The sequence below is a fragment of the Mastigoproctus giganteus genome, chromosome 6 (assembly GCF_048544385.1).
Source record: "Mastigoproctus giganteus isolate SK-2022 chromosome 6, ASM4854438v1, whole genome shotgun sequence".
In the NCBI taxonomy this organism is placed as follows: domain Eukaryota; kingdom Metazoa; phylum Arthropoda; class Arachnida; order Uropygi; family Thelyphonidae; genus Mastigoproctus; species Mastigoproctus giganteus.
In genome coordinates, this window is record NC_143580.1 from 77288144 (window position 1) to 77307162 (window position 19019).

The following is a 19019-nucleotide window of genomic DNA, read 5'->3' on the forward strand; positions in this document are numbered from 1 at the left end:
TTTATTTGTTTTAGCCCCTAGTCAAAAAAGGTTAGCTGCCCCTGCATTAAAACAGCTGGTCATTATACAGTGGTGGTCTCTTTAGCAGGTTTATTTTTTCCCCGAAAATTCACTATGGAGATATTAACTATTTAGTACATTCTCTAACCTGGGTTACCAGGTTAGAGAATGTACTAATAATAAGAGCTTCTTATACTAATAACAAGGAGCTGAAAATGGTAACTCATTATTAGCTCCTTATCTTTAGCTCAGTATATAAATAAATTTACTAAGAAATTTACTACACTTGATATTTACAACATTTACTTAAAGAGTTAACACAAATTCTCTGAAATTATCTCTCTAATAAACTTACCTTGAACAATTTTTGAAGTGGCTAAGATAGGAAGGATGACTTATTTTGCTGATATCATTTTGATAAAGAGAAAAGATGCTCTGGATAGCACATTCTGAGCTTACTGGAGAAAGAGGAGCTAAACATATATCCTTAATTGTAACTGTTCTATTCTCACTTTGTGCAACAAGAGATTCAATATTTTCTTGTAGGTTGAAAACCTTAAAATAAATAAATAAATGGGAAAGTGTACATAAAACTTTCTTTAAAATTTATAGAAGTAACAACTAATAATATTATTTTTTTCAAATGTATAAATCAAAAAGAAATCCCTTTCCTACAACAAGATGTCCATTTTTACTGTTAAATTCTAAAATGAAATGTCACACTGCAAGGCAAACAGTGAGAAAAGAAACAAGTGGGACAGACAAATTGTGTAGTCGGTCAAACATGGATTTCAAGGAAGATGTGTTATATGGCACATATCTTAAAAAGATATGAAAGAATACATGAGCCTTTATATTAAGAACTCAAAGTTAAGTTGATTATATAAGAAAGAGAATTAATACAAATCAACATATGAAGAACTTCCCATTCGGTTCTAAACATGAGTTTCTCAACATATGTCCGAGGCATTGTTCAATACAAATTAGATGAACACAGCTCAGACATGTCTACACTTTGCTCCACTCAGAAAAATCAACCAATTTCACTCTTTTGAATAGCTATACACCCATAATTAACTTTCCCCCTACAGTTATAACTTTCCCCTGGAGTTGTTTCTAAAATATCACTCAGCAAAAATGAGTGATATTAGAAATAAACAACAACCATTAGCTAAATGATCATGCTCTCTCCCTCTCGGGTTAGGCAGTTGTGATTACAGTTTGCCTGAGCAATTATACATTTCTTCCCTTCGTTTTTCTTTTTGATTTACAAACTTCTCTTCCACTAACCTGCCTCTTAGAGAAATTCAAGGGTTAGACTGGCATTTCTTCTATACTCTGTTCTTTTCTTTTTTATGCTATTTTCTACCAATTTGCTTTAACCGTCCTTATCCTCCAATTTATTTCCCTTCCTTATACGGTACTTGGCACACTTTGCATAACTGTTACTAATATAACCTATTGCTATTGACAAGGCCTCTTCTTGGAAGATGGATTTTACAACAAACCAGACAGTTTTTAAATTCTGTACAGTGGAATCAACTGACGATGTTACCAACAGTAAATTCTAAGTGGGAAGCATTCAAGGAATTAATCGTGGATGCTACTAAAAGTTTCATACATATTAAGAAATATTGTTCAAGGTTTAGGCCTAAATGGTTATCAAATAAACTAAGGAGACTCGTAACAGAGAAGAAAAATGCATGGGATGCATAAAAATTATCAAGCAACTCAGAAGACCTACGGCAGATATAAGTAAGTCTGTAATCAGGTCACAAAGGAGGTTAGGCAGGCGAAGGCAGATTACGAGAAATCCTTGGAAAAAGATGCTAAGAAAAACAGCAAGGATTTCTTTACTTATATAAACTCTAAAAGGAAGGGGATAAATCTGATTGGTCCACTTGACATCGATGGTTTGACTGTTGATGTTCCTGCTCAGATAGCAAACAAACTGAATGAGTATTTTGCATTAAGGTTTGAAAATGGCAGAAGGTTATCAAATTGTAGCAGGGTACTTAATGATTTTGTAATAACTGAGAGCAAAGTGGAGGATAAATTGTTGAAGTTAAACATAAGAAAAGCACATGGGGTGGATGGGTTCTATCCAGTTATATTAAAGGACGCGGCAAAGCAACTAAGCAAACCCTTAGCCATAATTATAAGAGCATCCTTGGACTCAGGGGAGCTTCCCACAGACTGAAGATGTGCAAATGTATCCCCAAAGGAGGATCAAAGGGTGACAAGTAATTACAGATCAGCTAGTTTAACTTCTGTTTTGGGTAAAATAATGGAGCCACTAGTTCAAGATGCATTGCAGGATCATCTAGACAAGACTGCAGCAATAATTCAGACACAGCATGGGTTTGTTAAGGGAAAGTCTTGTCTGACAAATCTGATTGGTTATTATGATGTGGATACAAAGGAACTGGATGCAAAAAATAATTTTGATATCATGTATTTGGATTTCAGGAAAGCTTTTGACACTGTTGCGTGTGGAAGACTATTGTACAAATTGGAGCAGAATGGTATTAAGTGTAAGTTTCTACAATGGATAAAAGGATGGTTAAGTGGGAGACGACAGAGGGTGGTAATCAATGGGTGCTGCTCTTCGTGGACTAATGTTATTAGAGGAGTCCCGCAGGGTTCGGTGTTGGGTCTACTGCTGTTTTGTATATTTATCAATGATATTGATGAAGGTATGTCATGTTTAGTGTCGAAGTTTGCAGATGATACAAAGGTTGGCAGGGTTGTTAATGACAGTAATGGCAGTGTGCTACTGCAACAGGATCTAGATAATTTGGGCAGATGGGCTAAGATGTGGCAACTGAAGTTTAATCTTGGCAAATGCAAAGTACTGCATATGGGTAGAAGTAACCCGAGAGAAAAGTACCAACTGTGTGGTACTACACTTAAGGTGGTAGAAAATGAAAAAGACCTGGGAATAATTGTGCAGTCAGATATGAAGTTTTCTGAGCAATGCAGACAGGCTGCCAGGGCAGGTCATGGGGTTTTGTCAATGATATATAGGAATTTTGCTAGCAGGGAAAAGGAAGTGATTGTCCTTCTGTATAAGGCAATGGTCAGGCCACGCCTTGAGTACTGCGTACAGGTCTGGAGGCCTCATTTTAGGAAGGATGTCGATTTGCTTGAGCGTGTACAGAGAAGGGCAACAAGATTGGTGAGGGGAATGAAGGGATCCTCTCATCAAGAGAGGCTTAAGTTCTGCAAAATGCAGTGGTTGGAGACTAGGCACCTGCACGGTGATCTGATTGAGGTGTATAAGGCCTTGAATGGGTTGAGCATGCTGAATTCTGATTGGATCCTTCCACTTGTTCAGATTACGAACCTAAGGGTGCATAAATTCAAATGAAGAAAAGATAGATGTAGAATAGATGTGCGGAAATTTGCCTTTAGCCAGCGGGTGGTTAAATGCTGGAACAAACGTCGATCTGTCATTGTGGAAGTTGACAGGCTGAATTTAAAGAGGAACTGGACAGGCATTTGGAGGGAATGGTGCAATTTTTTTTTTTTTGGCTGATGCTGCATAAGCTCATACACTTGCTTTCTTGCATCACATGCCACTACTACTTCTACTACCCCAGCATGCCTGAGTATTATTGCTTTTTAGCAATATATTGCTCTCTATCCATACTGTTAGTTACTTTTTATTCTACTCCACATGTTGAACCAGTATATTAGTCATTTTTACATATACTTACTATAAACTGAATGTAACTATGCAAAAACAATTAAATGTTTATGTAGAAACAGCTAAGCTATCAAACCATTACATTATTCATATAATTTTATGTACCTTTGGCTTGCTAATATTATCAAATTTTATCAAAGATTATGTGTAAGGCTTTGATTTATAATTTGAAAATTTTATTAGACCACCATTTTTGATATCATCATCAGCCATTTTCAATCCACTGCAGGATGAAGGCCTCTCCAGCAACTTTCCAGTTCCTTCTGTTTTGAGCACTGGCCATCCATTTGCTACCCAAAAACTCATGAATTTCATCTATCTATCTCCACCTTTGTCTTCCAGGTTTTCTTCTAGCTCCTCTTGGGTACCATTCTGTTATTTTCTTAGTCCATCTGTCATGTCTTCGAGCTATGTGTCCTGCCCAAGACCATTTTAGTTCTTTAGTTTTGATAAGAATGTCCTTTACTTGAGTTTGCTGCCTAATCCATGTGTTTCTCTTCTTATCTAACAGTCTGATTCCCAATATAATTCGTTCCATTCTTCACTGTGTAGTTCTCAGCTTCTCTTCCATTCTTTTGGTGAGTGCCCAAGTTTCACATCCATAAGTCATGGTGGGGAGTATACATTGGTTCATTATTTTACGTTTCATACAAACTGGGATATTGCTCTTCAGTATGTGACTATATTTCCTGAATACTATCCATCCAAAATTTATTCTTCTCTTGACTTCCAGCCATTTATCATTATTACAGCTAATAACTTTTTCCAGATAAGTATATGACTCCACCTTTTCAATTACTGCTCCTTCAATCATTATTTCCCTTTCTGTGGCATACTTGTTCATCATTACTTTTGTTTTAGCCATATTCATCTTTAGCCCAAAATCCTTACTAACTGTGCATAACTAATTAAGATTTTCCTCTAATTCTTTGGGATCGTGGCTTATGACCACAATGTCATCTGCAAATCGTAAATGGCTTAGGTACTCTCCGTTCACATTGACTCCTTTCTGCGACCAGTCTAATCTTCTGAAAGCTTCCTCAAGGGCAGCAGTAAACAGCTTCGGAGATATTGTGTCTCCTTGTCGAACTCTTTTCTTGATTTTAAATTTGCTACTGTCTTTGTCTAGTCTAATAAAGGAGGTAGCACTCTCATATATTTTCTTCAAAATCATAATATATGGGGTATCTAGGCCTTGTCTTTCCAGTGCCCGAAACATTGCCTTATGCTGTATGGAGTCAAATGCCTTTTCATAATCCACAAATGCCAGGCATAATGGTGTTTTATATTCATTTGCTTTCTCCATTAGCTGTGATATTACGTGAAGGTGAGCCACAGTTGAGAATCCTGTCCTAAAGCCAGCTTGCTCTGTCGGTTGATTCTCATCAAGTATTCTTTCTAATCTGTTAGTAATGACCCTTGTGAACAACTTGTAGATGTGAGATAACAAGCTAATTGATCTATAATTTCCAATTTATCTCCTTTCTTATGCAGCAAAACTATGTTTGCATTATTCCACTGCTTAGGCATCACACCTTTTCTAATGCACTTTGTGAAGAGCCTTGCCAGTTTTTGTGTTATGTCTCTTCATCCCAATTTTAACAACTCTAACTTCATCTTCCCCCGGGGCTTTCTGATTCTTCAATGCATGTTCTACCTCATCAGGAAGAATATGGGGTATGTCATATGTGTTGCTACTTTGCAATCCATCTTCCCCACTGCTGGTATCATTCCCTTGCTCCTTGTATAATTCTCTATAGTAGTCTTCTGCTATTTGAATTATGCCTTCTCTGCTGTTTATAAGTACGCCATCGCTATTCTTCAGTTTCAGTATCATTTGTCTTTCTGTATTACTGCTCATGGCTGCTGATTTAAATCCTCTGTTTTCCCTTAATGTTTTTTCTACTTTTCTTGTGTTAAATCTTCTTATGTCCTCTCTGAGTCTCTTTCTAATGGCTTTGCATAACTCAGTATACTCAATTTTCTCCCTGTCAGTGTTTTTCTTGCTTTTCATTTGTTGTCTTCGGTTCATCATAAGTGTTTCTTGACTAAGTTTTTCTTTTTTGGATTTCTTTTTCCCTATAGGTTTCTTGGGCTTGATCACTTCCAGAAAGTTGTAGTATTCCTCGTCGATATCTTGATCCTGAGCAGTCTGCAGAAGCTCAAACGTGTTCTTAAGTTCCAGTACATACTGCTTTTTCTCCTCCTCTGTTATCTCAAAGTCCTTTGTATTATTTACTCGAGTCAGTTTTTTCAGGCATTTTTGATAATGCCTTTCCAAATTTATAATTATTTTATTATATTTTGATTTTTATTATTGCAGCTATTTCCATTATAGTCCTTTGACATTGGCAGAGATGTATCAAATGCTATGATCCCCTGACAAAATTTTCTTTGATATTCCTTTTTACTGTTCCTTCGGTATTGATGCTTTGAACACTTTCTTTTTTTTTTTTTTTTTTTTTAGCCTTCTTTAATCTCACTTATTTCATTAAACACTTTGCTTATTAAAAAAATCTTAAACATCAAAATTGATGTTATGTAATTTTATAGGTATTATTACTTTCATATTAATTATGTACTTAGTATTTTTTTGCCTTCTTTCTCCTTTTAAAATTCTCTTATTTTTCTACTTTACTTTCTTTCTTTACTTCCTGGATCTGCATCTTCCACAGTGAACACCTCAACCTATCCCAACTCCATTAAATATATATATATTTAAACTATTTTTTTCACTCCCTGTTAAAATTCAGGGTGATTCTTCTAGACTTGACATTGCTGAATTCAAATGTGGCAACTAAATGTGGCTTTGACACCCACCGATTTTAAGGGGGAAGGAACTAAAAAAAAAACATGTTTTCATACTAAATTGAGACCTTGGAATTTTCTCGAATATCATTAATCAGTTTGTTTATATTATTATTACAGAAATTAGGGACTCAACTTTCTGCAGCAGATTACTATTTGGATATGAACACTGCACCACTTAAATGCCAACAAAAAGACAAATTGGCAGTGAAAAAATACCAAAAAATCATCATGGCATGCCTCCTAACAATGAGTTCTTGCTCACATTTTCTACTGGTTCTTTGCATGTGGGTTCTTAACTTTTAGAACAAACTAAACATTCCATCTGCTTAAAGTAACACCAAAAATAATTTAAAATCGGCATATCAATTTACTTACCTCTAACATGAAATCTTGATTAAATGCTGGGCCCCAGCTAATATTGAGAAATTCCCCATGGTAGAAAACTGGACTATAAAATTTATCTTTGATTTTTGGTGTGATAATAACATGTTCTACCCTATAAAATGGCCTAAGGAATTAAAATTAAAAAAAAAAAAAGAATTAGATAAATAAATAAAGTTTATTGAAAACAAAATAAGAATGCACACTACAGATAACAATCTATACCAGTATTTAATGTAATCAAATATGGATTTCCAAAAAGCAAATACATTTAATACATACACTCCTTGGCATAATGTGATCACTTTCATCAGCTACTGTGAAAAAAAATTTATCACAGCCACAGATAAATTTCAAAATTCTGTGGGGTCCAAAGTGGAACTTAGGAATAATATCTCTGACTTTTGCAGACATTTTTCACTTGTTACATGCCATCAAAAAAAATTTTTGGATCAATCAACTAGTCTCCTTACGGTACTAGCAACCTTATAACCTACTGACCATTTGCACACCTGTTTACAATGCAGGTAGTTAATCTTTAATAATCAGAAAAAAACCTACAATTATGAAATAATTTTTTTTCTTCATTTATCATATTTTAGAAATTTATTATAGATTGTTACATTTTGTTTTTAACCCTCAACATCTACATGTAGAGACACACAAGGAGAGACCCATCATGCACTTTTCACCAGTTCCTGCATTCACTCTCGATACCCTTCCTCGCTATGGCATCAAGTGTACTGCCTTAGATTCTACATTATTAACCCAAGAGGATAACATCTCCATTCCCCCCATCAATCAACTATAATTTATCTTATGGTAAATTATGGTTGATGGGTTCGTGGGGATGGAATGACTTCAATTCCTGGATTTGACTTACACTTAGGCCACTCTTCCTGCATGGGAAAAGAGCCAGATGAGTACAAGCTGATCTTAACACACTAGAACAGTTGATCCCTGGCCTGTCTCCACATGCTAGAAATGGAAACCAGTAGCAGTAAATTCTGCTGCAATCTAGATTAAGTTGCCAGTCTCTTAACACAAACAACATAACCCAATATGACACACTGACACTACTACACTAAGTGGCTTTTATCAGTACAGTATCTGCATATAATACACAGCAGAGTTTCCACAGTTTGGTCAGGGCCATATACATAATAAATTTTAAAAAATGTCCTTTTTAAGCATTAGCAAATGATGCAAGAAAACAAGCTCATACAGCATCAGTCAAAAAAAAAAAAAAAAAAAAAAAGAAAAAAAAAAGGACTCCCCATTTCACCTATTCCTTCCCTCCAATAGTTTGTCTAGTTCTTCCTTGAATTTATTTAAGCTATCCATTTCCTCAACAACAGATGGAAGTTTGTTCCAGCAATCAGTCACCCACTAGCTAAAGCATACTTCCATACATCTATTCTACAACCAACCTTCAATTTGAATTTGTGGCCCCCTCATTAGCATTAGTAGAGGCATATGATGCAAGAAAGCAAGCTTATTCAGCATCAGCCAAAAAAAAAAAAAAAAAAACACCACTCCCATTTCACCCCTCCGTTCGTTCGAAATACCTGTCCAGTTGAGCTTTAAATTTGTTTAGGCTATCAACTTCAACAACAAGTGATGGAAGTCGGTTCCACCAACCAACCACCCGCTGGCCAAAGGCAAATTTCTGCACATCTATCCGACATCCGTCCTTCCTCAATTTGAATTTATGCCCTCTGAGGTGATTATTCTGAGCAAGATGAAGAATCCCATTGGCATTGAGCATGCTCAAACCATTCAAAGCCTTATACACCTCTATCAGATCACCTCGCCGATGCCTAGTCTCCAGACTCTGCAATTTGCAAAACTTAAGCCTTTCTTCGTAAGAGCAACCCTTTGTTCCATTTACTAATCTTGTTGCCCTTCTCTGTACCCGTTCCAGCAGCTCTACATCCTTCTTGAAATGAGGCCTCCAGACCTGTATACAGTACTCAAGATGTGGCCTAACCATTGCCTTATACAAGGGAATAATCACCTCCTTATCCCTGCTAGAAAAATTCCTGTATATCATTGACAAGACACCATGAGCTACTCTTGCAGCTCGTCTGCACTGCTCAGAGAACTTCATATCTGCCTGCACAATTACCCCCAGGTCCTTTTCATTCTCCACCACTGTCAGTGTAGTACCGCAGAGTAGATACGTTGCTCTGGGGTTACTGTTTCCCATATGTAGTACTTTACATTTGTCAATGTTAAACTTCATTTGTCACCTCTCAGCCCATCTGTTCAGCCTTTCCAGATCCTGTTGCAGCAGCATAGCATCAGTAGTGTCCTTAACGACCCTGCCAACCTTTGTATCATCTGCAAACTTGGACATTAAACTTGATATCCCATCATCAATATCATTCATAAACACCGAAAACAACAACGGACCCAACACTGAACCTTGAGGAACTCCACTAATAACATTAGTCCACGTTGAGCAGTGTCCACTGATTACCACTCTCTGTCTTCTGCCACTCAACCATCCCCTTATCCATAGCAGCAATTTGCCTCCAATGCCACACTGCTCCAATTTGTGCAGCAGTCTTCCATGTGCAACAGTATCGAAAGCCTTTCTAAGATCCAAATATATAATATCAAAGTTATTCCCTGCATCCAGTTCTTTTGTGACTACATCATAGTATCCAATCAAATTGGTCAGGCAAGACCTGCCCTTAACAAAACCATGCTGCGTCTGAGCTATAACGGAATTCTTGTCTAGATGATCCTGCAGTGCTTCTTTAACCAGTGCCTCCATTAATTTACCTGGAACAGAAGTTAAACTAACAGGTCTATAATTACTTGTGTCAGCCTTTGATCCTCCTTTGTGAATTGGGGTTACATTTGCACATCTCCAGTCTATGGGTACCTCCCCTGAGTCCAAAGAAGCTCTCATAATTATGGCTAGGGATTTGCATACTTCCTTTGCTGCCTCCTTTAATATAACTGGATAGATCCCATCCACCCCAGGTGCCTTTTTTATGTTTATCCTCAACAATCTCTCCTCCACTTTCCTCTCAGTTATTACAAAATCATCCAGCTCAATGCCACTGTTTACTTTACCTACATCATTCTCCTTCCTGAATAACTCCTCATGCGTGAATGTAGATGCAAAATACTCGTTTAGATTGTTAGCCACCTGAGCAGGATCCTCAACTGTTGAACCATCAATATCCAGTGGACCAATCTGATTCATCCCTTTCCTTCTCAAGTTCAAGTATGTAAAGAACTCTTTTCTGTTTTTCTTTGCATCCTTTGCCAAGGATTTTTCGTAGTCTGCCTTTGCCTGCCTAATCTCCTTTGTGACTTGGTTACAGACCAACTTATATCTATCATAGGCTTCCATGTCACCCATTAATTTGTATGTATCCCATGCATTTTTCTTCTCTGCCACATGTCTCATTAGTTCATCTGACAACCATTTAGGCCTAAACCTTGAACAATATTTCTTAGTTGGTATGTAAAGCCTGGTAGCCTCCAAGATTAGTTCCTTGAATGCTTCCCATTTTGAGTTTGCTGTTGGTAACATCATCAGTTGGTCCCACTGTACAGAATTTAAATACTGTCTCAGACCATCATAGTCTCCTTCACGAAAACAAAAACCCTTCCCTTTACCTCTGATGGTAGTTACCTCCTTGAGTAAATCCCACTTCAACACACTGTGATCACTGCCACCTAGTGGTTCATTTATCTGCAGATTCTTAATGCATGAAGAATCACTACTCATAATCAGATCAAGAGTATTGCTCCCTCTTGTTGCCTCACGAACATGCTGATGTAGAAAACAATCATCCAATAAATCCACAAAAGCCTTGCTAGTGTGCGAGTGACCAACCCACAAATTCCAGTCAATATCTGGGAAATTAAAATCCCCCATTATAAGACTCTCTGATTTACTGGCCCACTCTATTTCCCTGTACAATATCTTATTATACTCATCAGAGTCATTAGGCCTATAGCACACTCCTACTCTCAATTTTGATTTCCCTATGCTTATGTCACACCAAACTGACTCGACACTGCCCTGTCCATCGATGTCGACTGGCTTCACTTCCTTGGACTTTATGTGTTTCTTAATTAATAGCATAACCCCTCCTCCCCTCCTGTCCTGTCTATCCTTTCTATACACATTGTATTCCCCAAATTCCAGTTCCGCATTACTTATATCTGTGTGACACCACGTCTCTGATATCCCAACAATATCTGCCTTTGATGTTTTGAGCAATACCTCAAATTCATCAAATTTATTTACCAAACTCCTAGCATTGGTGTACACGCAGGTATACATGCACCTGTTTCTATTCTTAGCTACCCTAACACAACCCATGTGTTTACTTGTACCGCAATGACTACCAGCAGTCTCTGAAATATCCTGCATCTTGTTTTTCAGACTTCTGCTCATTTCAATAGAAGCAGTGCAAGAATCACTTCCACCTCTGCCAGTGGCTACTGTTAATCTATTAGTCCTTGTATCCCCCCAACTAGCAGTTTTCCGACCCACCTAACACTGTCTCGACAGCATCAGCAAAAATTCTTGCACCCTTTCTATTTAAGTGTATCCCATCCCTGTAGAAGCAATCTCTCCTGTTAACAAGTACAGTCCAGGCTGAAAAAAATTCTACCCCTTGAGTCTTGCACAATCCCTCCAGGGCCGAATTGATCGACAAGGCTCTCATCATATACTCCCTCCTATCGTGTCATGTGCATAGTCCGAGCATAAGAAAGAATTCCATCAGCATTGAGCTAATTCAATCCATTCAAAGCCTTAAACACATCAATCACAGCACTTGGCAGATGCCTAGTCCCCAGATGCTGCAATTTGCAGAACTGAATCCTTTCCTGGTAACAGCACTCCTTTGTTTCCCTCACCAATCTCGTTGCCCTTCCCTGTACCAACTCAAGCAGCTCTACATTAATCCTAAAATGCCAATTTTTTTTTAACACTTTATTCAATTACACAATTTACTATAAACCAAGAGCAACAAGGCTCAACATGTCCTATGTCTAAAACAGATTTAAAAATTTCACAAGAGTTACCTCTTCTAAACTCTGCAAATTCGACCCCTTATTCTTGTTTACACAGGTTTGAAATTTAAAATGATTAAAATATACTCTTCATTAAAATTCAATAAATGCATTCAATTCTCTAAGCCCATGAATAACCAGACACCCCCCGGGATCATAGCCGAATGCCCCAACCTAATTCCAGATTTATCCAATACACCACACATCCTCTAGAAATTGAAAACATTGTGTCAAACTTTTAAGATTTAAGGCCGTTTTAGTCAAATTTTAAGTCAATTCGTGAATTTTAAGGCCGTTTTAGTCAAACGGCCTTAAAATTCACGAATATACTAATATATAATTAAGAATATACTTTAAAATTACTTTCCTTCCTAAAGGGACAAAACTTCGACATACTGTCACGATCACAGGTAGGAATCAAACTGTCTAATGTGAACTATCCCCACGTTATTTATTACTAGAGATTACTTGCTAACCTGCATGCACAAAAAAGTCCACAAATCCGATATGAGAAAAGGTCTCCATATGTTAATCGTGTTGTTTTTGATTTTCATTTCTAAGGTTTCAGCAATTAAAAGCCTTTCAATTACACAATACAGGCAGGCCTCGCTTAACGCGAGTTCGATTAACACGGTTTTCAGTTACCGCGATTGGAAAAAATGATACCACTTTTTACTTTACGCGATTCAAATTTCCAGTTAACGCTATCTTTTATTTCTGATAGTTGAAAAAGATTCGAATTGCGCACTAAATGTCTGACTGCCAATAAACAAGCGTTTGTCCACTTCCCGCCTCAGTGTGTTCCATCAACTAAGTAGACGTGTTACTTGTTTGTCTCCGCCTAATAAAGTCACGTGCAGACGTATTTAAAAATTCTAATTTTCTACCCCTGTTAATTATGGATAAAAGAAAGAGTGAAAAACAACGTGATTGTAATAAAAAAAAAAACGAAAAGTTATTACTTTAGCTGATAAACTTGAAGTTATTAAAAAACATGAACGTGGTGCAAACCATGCGAAAATCGTAAGAGATCTAGGATACAGTGAGTCTACCGTACGAACTATCTTGAGCCGTAAGAACGAATATAAAGAGAAAGGTAAAGTTTCATCATCTTCTTTTGTCTTACAAAATACCAGAAACAGAACTCTAATAATGATTGAAATGGAAAGTCTTTTATCAATTTGGATAGAAGATTGCAATCAAAAAAGAATTCCATTATCTAAGGACAATATTCAGAGCAAAGCTATTAACCTTTTTACTAAGCTCAAAGAAACAAAATATCAAGGGGAGACTGAAATGTTTGTTGCTAGTTCAGGGTGGTTTGGACGTTTCAAAAATCGAGCACGACTGCATAAATGTTAAAGTAACAGGGGAAGCTGCTAGTGCTGATGAAGATGCTGCAGCCAAATTTCCTGCAGAATTGCAAAAAATCATTCAGGATGCTGAATACGAAGATCGGCAAATATTTAATGTAGACGAAACGGGCGTATTTTGGAAACGGATGCCAACTAAAACTTATATGGCTGCAAATGAAGCATCACAACCTGGGTATAAAGTCTCAAAAGATCGACTAACACTTTTATTAGGAGGTAACGCTGAAAGTGATTTTAAATTGAAACCCATGCTTGTGTACCGTGCACAAAATCCTAGGGCTTTAAAAGGATACAGCCATCGCACTCTTCCAGTCATTTTTCGTTCAAATAAAAAAGCATGGATGACCAAAGCCCTATTTGAAGACTGGTTTACATCTTATTTCTGTCCAACAGTTGAAGCCTATTGCAAGAAAAATAATCTTACTTTTAAAGCTCTGTTGCTTTTAGATAATGCACCTGGACATCCTTCTGCACTTGGTGACTTAAATGAAAATGTGAAAGTTGTTTTTTTACCGGCGAATACGACTTCGTTATTGCAACCCATGGACCAGGGGACGATTGCAACTTTCAAGGCTTACTATCTCCGCAGAACCTTTGCACAGGCACTTGAAGCTATAACAGGAGATAATGCAATTTCTGTACCAGAATTTTGGAAAAAATATAACATACGATTGGCCATTGAAAACATTCATGCAGCATGGGAAGAAGTGACAGCCAGCAATATGAGAGCAGTTTGGAAGCATCTTTTACCCTGCGCAAATGATTTTACTTGCTTCAAAGATGCAGTTCAAAAAGTTATTGAAGACATAACTAATATTGGTAATGAACTTGGTTTCAAAGGCTTGGATGCGGCTAACGTTCGAGAATCACTGAATTCGCATTTAGAACAGCTAAGTGACAATGATCTCCTTCAAATAGAGCAACAGCGTGCGCATGAAGAAGCTGAAGAAAAAGAGTGTGAGCCAGATGAAAATGTTACCTCAAAGGAGATAACGGTAAAAGAACTAGGCGAAATCTTTCGTATCACAGAGAACCTTAAACAAAAGGTAATGGATGTTGATCCTAACATCGAAAGAAGCATGTTATTTCGCCAGGGCCTAGAGAAGCTTGTTGTCGGCTATGGGAAATTGTATGATGAAAAAACGAAAGCCAAAAAAACTGTTCAAACGACTGTGTTCAAATATTTCTGTAGCAAATAGTTAGTTTCTCCATTATATATTTTGAACAATAAACATTTAATTCTATAATTTTTATTATCTTTTACATGGCATGCAGTTAAAAAGTTATTTAAAAGTTATTATTTAAAAGTTATTTAAAATTCTTTATGGACATTCCAGAAGGTCAAGTACCAATTATAATTTTTCCTATTGGTTATGATATTCGATTAACGCGTTTCCGTTTTGCGCGATGCGCTCGCGGGACGAATTAATCGCGTTAATCGAGGCCCGCCTGTATGTGTTTTGGAAATTTGGCAATCTAGAACTTTTTCATTAAGAAAAGAAATCATGCAAATATATTGAGCAATATGTGAAAAACTCTCCAGCATATGACAGCATGACAAAACAAATGGCCCTCAGTCCCCAGCAGCTTTCACTCTCCCTCTTACGTCAGCGAGAGGATCAGAGTGGAAGCAGAGGGTGCTAAGAATCTCTGGGTACGACCAGGCTGCCATGCACGGAAACTGAACTTGGCCTGTTATAACGTAAGATCACTCATCGGTGAAGACAGGATATTAGAGCTGGAAAAGGAATTAGAAAATGTGAATTGGAATATCATTGGTTTGGCTGAAACAAGAAGAAATGAATCACTTATAAGTTTATCAAGTGGAAATCTGCTGTATACCAATGGAAATAGTGAAAGGAGTGAAGGTGGAGTTGGGTTTCTGGTCCATAAAGATTTTAAAAACAACATTTTGGAATTCAAAAGTACATCACCAAGGGTGTCAAGGCTAATACTCAAGATTTCTAAGAGGTACAAGCTAAAGATTATAATGATTTATGCACCAACATCGAGCCATGATGATGAAGAGGTTGAAGAAATATACACCGAAATTGGGAGTCTTCTAGATGAGCAGAAAACCCACTACACTATTATTATGGGAGACTTCAATGCTAAGGTTGGAAAAAGACAAAACAGCGCAGAAAGAGGAACTATAGGAAATTTTGGAATTGGTGAAAGAAATGAAAGAGGTGAAAGACTTGTGGAATTTGCAGAATCTCAAGGACTGTCAGTAAGGAACACTTTTTTCAAGAAAAGGGTGAACAGAAAGTGGACATGGAAGAGTCCGAATTGATTAACTACTAATGAAATCGACTTCATCCTCACTAACAGAAGATATATTGTGAATGATGTTACCGTCCTGAATAAGGTAAATATTGGAAGTGATCACAGAATGGTAAGATGTACACTTGATATAGATGTAGCAAAGGAAAGGAAAAAACTGACTCGAGTATATAATACAAAGGTTTTTGAGATAACAGAAGAGGAGAAAAAGCAGTTATGTACTGGAACTTAAGAACAAGTTCGAGCTTCTGCAGACTGCTCAGGACGAAGATATCGACGAGGAATATTACAACTTTTTGAAAGTGATAAAGCCCAAGAAACCTATAGGGAAAAAGAAATCCAAAGAAAAAAAAATTAGTCAAGAAACACTTCTCATGATGAACCGAAGACTACAAATGAAAAGCAAGAAAAACACTGACAGGGAGAAAATTGAGTATACTGAGTTATGCAAAGCCATTAGAAAGAGACTCAGAGAGGACATAAGAAGATTTAACACAAGAAAAGTAGAACAAGCATTAAGGGAAACCAAAGGATTTAAATCAGCAGCCATGAGCAGTAATACAGAAAGACAAATGATACTGAAACTGAAGAATAGCGATGGCGTACTTATAAACAGCAGAGAAGGCATAATTCAAATAGAAAAAGACTACTATAGAGAATTATACAAGGAGTAGGGGAATGATGCCAGCAGTGGGGAAGATGGATTGCAAAGTAGCAACACATACGACACACCCGAAATTCTTCCTGATGAAGGAGAACGTGCATTGAAGAAAATGATGAATCAGAAAGCCCTGGGGGAAGATGAAGTTACTGTAGAGTTGTTAAAATTGGGAGGAAGAGACATAACACAAAAACTGGCAAGGCTCTTCAACAAAGTGCATTAGAAAAGGTGTGACGCCTAAGCAGTGGAATAATGCAATCATAGTTTTGCTGCATAAGAAAGGAGATAAATCAGAAACTGGAAATTACAGACCAATTAGCTTGTTATCCCACATCTACAAGTTGTTCACAAGGGTCATTACTAACAGATTAGAAAGAATACTAGATGAGAATCAACAGAAAGAGCAAGCTGGCTTTAGGACAGGATTCTCAACTATGGATCACCTTCACGTAATATCACAGCTAATGGAGAAAGCAAATGAATATAAAACACCATTATGCCTGGCATTTGTGGATTATGAAAAGGCATTTGACTCCATACAGCATAAGGCAATGTTTCAGGCACTGGAAAGAAAAGGCATTGATACCCCATATATTATGATTTTGAAGAAAATATATGAGAGTGCTACCTCCTTTATTAGACTAGACAAAGACAGTAGGAAATTTAAAATTGAGAAAGGAGTTCGACAAGGAGACACTATCTCCGAAGCTGTTTACTGCTGCCCTTGAGGAAGCTTTCAGAAGATTAGACTGGTCGCAGAAAGGAGTCAATGTGAACGGAGAGTACCTAAGCCATTTACAATTTGCAGATGACATTGTGGTCATAAGCCACGATCCCAAAGAATTAGAGGAAAATCTTAATCAGTTATGCACAGCTAGTAAGGATTTTGGACTAAAGATGAATATGGCTAAAACAAAAGTAATGATGAACAACTATGCCACAGAAAAGGAAATAATGATTGAAGGAGCAGTAATTGAAAAGGTGGAGTCATATACTTATCTGGGACAAGTTATTAGCTGTAATAATGATAAATGGCTGGAAGTCAAGAGAAGAATAAATTTTGGAAGCAAACTCAAGTAAAGGACATTCTTATCAAAACTAAAGAACTAAAATGGTCTTGGGCAGGACACATAGCTCGAAGACATGATGACAGATGGACTAAGAAAATAACAGAATGGTATCCAAGAGGAGCTAGAAGAAAACCTGGAAGACAAAGGCAGAGATGGATAGATGAAATTCATGAGTTTGTGGGTAGTAAATGGATGGCCAGTGCTCAAAACAGAAGGAACTGAAAAGTTGCTGGAGAGGCCTTCATCCTGCAGTGGATTGAAAATGGCTGATGATGATGCGGAAAAAAAAAAAAAAAAAAAAAAACAATTATTAGTAATACTGCTTATAAAAAGCTGCTAACATAAACTTTGAAAATTGAAGTTCTATTTGCATTATATCTAAAATAAATAATTCCACTTCCAATGATTTAAAAAATACGAGCAAATTTTTTTGTTCTCCTTGTCCCTTTATGGTTGATTACACATTACCTTACAATATGAGTGCTGTCTCAGTGCCTTCAATCCCCAAAATTTCTATATCAGCTACAGCATTTACACAAGAGAGATGAACACGGCACCTAACAATAGCTATGAAGTGCACATCAATGAACTCTGGAGTTGAAAACATGTTGTATAAAGAGTATGTGTTACACAGCAGTAGAAATGATTTAGAAGAAAACAAGGCTGTATAGATAATTGGAAGAGAATTTCAATAGGTAAATAAAAGCTGTTACATAAAATGACCTTAGTGGGGTGGGAGAAGGCAAACCTTCCCCTTACCCCCCACAGGTCATTTCATGTACTTATTAAAATTCTCTCATGATGTTTCTATGCATCCTTGTGTTTTTTAAGCTAATTCTATTGTTATTATGAAAAAAACTATTTATCACACAAACAATAAATGCCACAAACTGGGATAGCACTTGTTTTGTAGTAAATAGTGTTTATTTTTTAGTAATATACTTGTAGACATAACTACATTTGTCTAATTATAAAAAAAAGTCTAGGCTTGTGTTATTTTTTTGCACTTTGTAACATATTTTTTTATACTTAACTTACATGCTTGCCATATACAGCCATACCTGGAACTAATGCTTCTATGGCATTACAAAACTTGCCAATTACCTAATAAGCCTGAATTTATTACGTGATGGTCAACCACTTTCCTCAGCACTCACAACAACATTTATTCAATATTGATACAACTACTCTTTCTATAGTATTATTATGCAAAGTACCACATCACAAAATGCTACTGACGTATAGTACAGAAGTAATATGAAGAGAGGTAAAAAAATTAATACACTCATATTTTCTTGTATTTTATTAAAATAACTGTCATTTTTATTGATTAATTTGGATAAAATAGCAATCTATTAAAAGTACTTTGTTGTGACTTTCTCAACGGTTTATTACAATCTTTCATTGTATTTTAGTTGGCCTATCCTTGGAAACTCTTGGTGCATTGGCTACGCACATCACAACATGTCAGATCCATAACATAGTTTGTTCAGAAATTAAATTCAAAGCAATGCCATCTGCACTATTTGTAATTATCAGAGATAATAAATTGAATTTATTTATTTTATGATATGCACTGCATCTAAAAAGTTAATTCTTTTTGATATGTCCTTAGCTTCAGCAGTGTTGCTTTCTAAATTTCTTTAATTATATTTCATTGAATTTAAAACCTTTATAATTCC

At 36.7% G+C, this 19019-nt stretch overlaps 1 protein-coding gene across 3 annotated transcripts in view; it reads right to left on the reverse strand.

Annotated features, from left to right (window-relative positions):
• LOC150084420 (NPC intracellular cholesterol transporter 1-like) overlaps positions 1-19019 on the reverse strand; it is a 466919-nt gene that overhangs the window by 300992 nt on the left and 146908 nt on the right. For all 3 annotated transcript variants that reach the window (XM_090376058.1, XM_090376057.1, XM_090376056.1), the window contains 2 exons: positions 6896-7028; positions 356-555 (listed from right to left, as the gene is read on the reverse strand). In XM_090376058.1, the coding sequence (XP_090232184.1) occupies positions 356-555; positions 6896-7028 (333 nt within the window). The remainder of the gene's footprint in view (positions 1-355; positions 556-6895; positions 7029-19019) is intronic.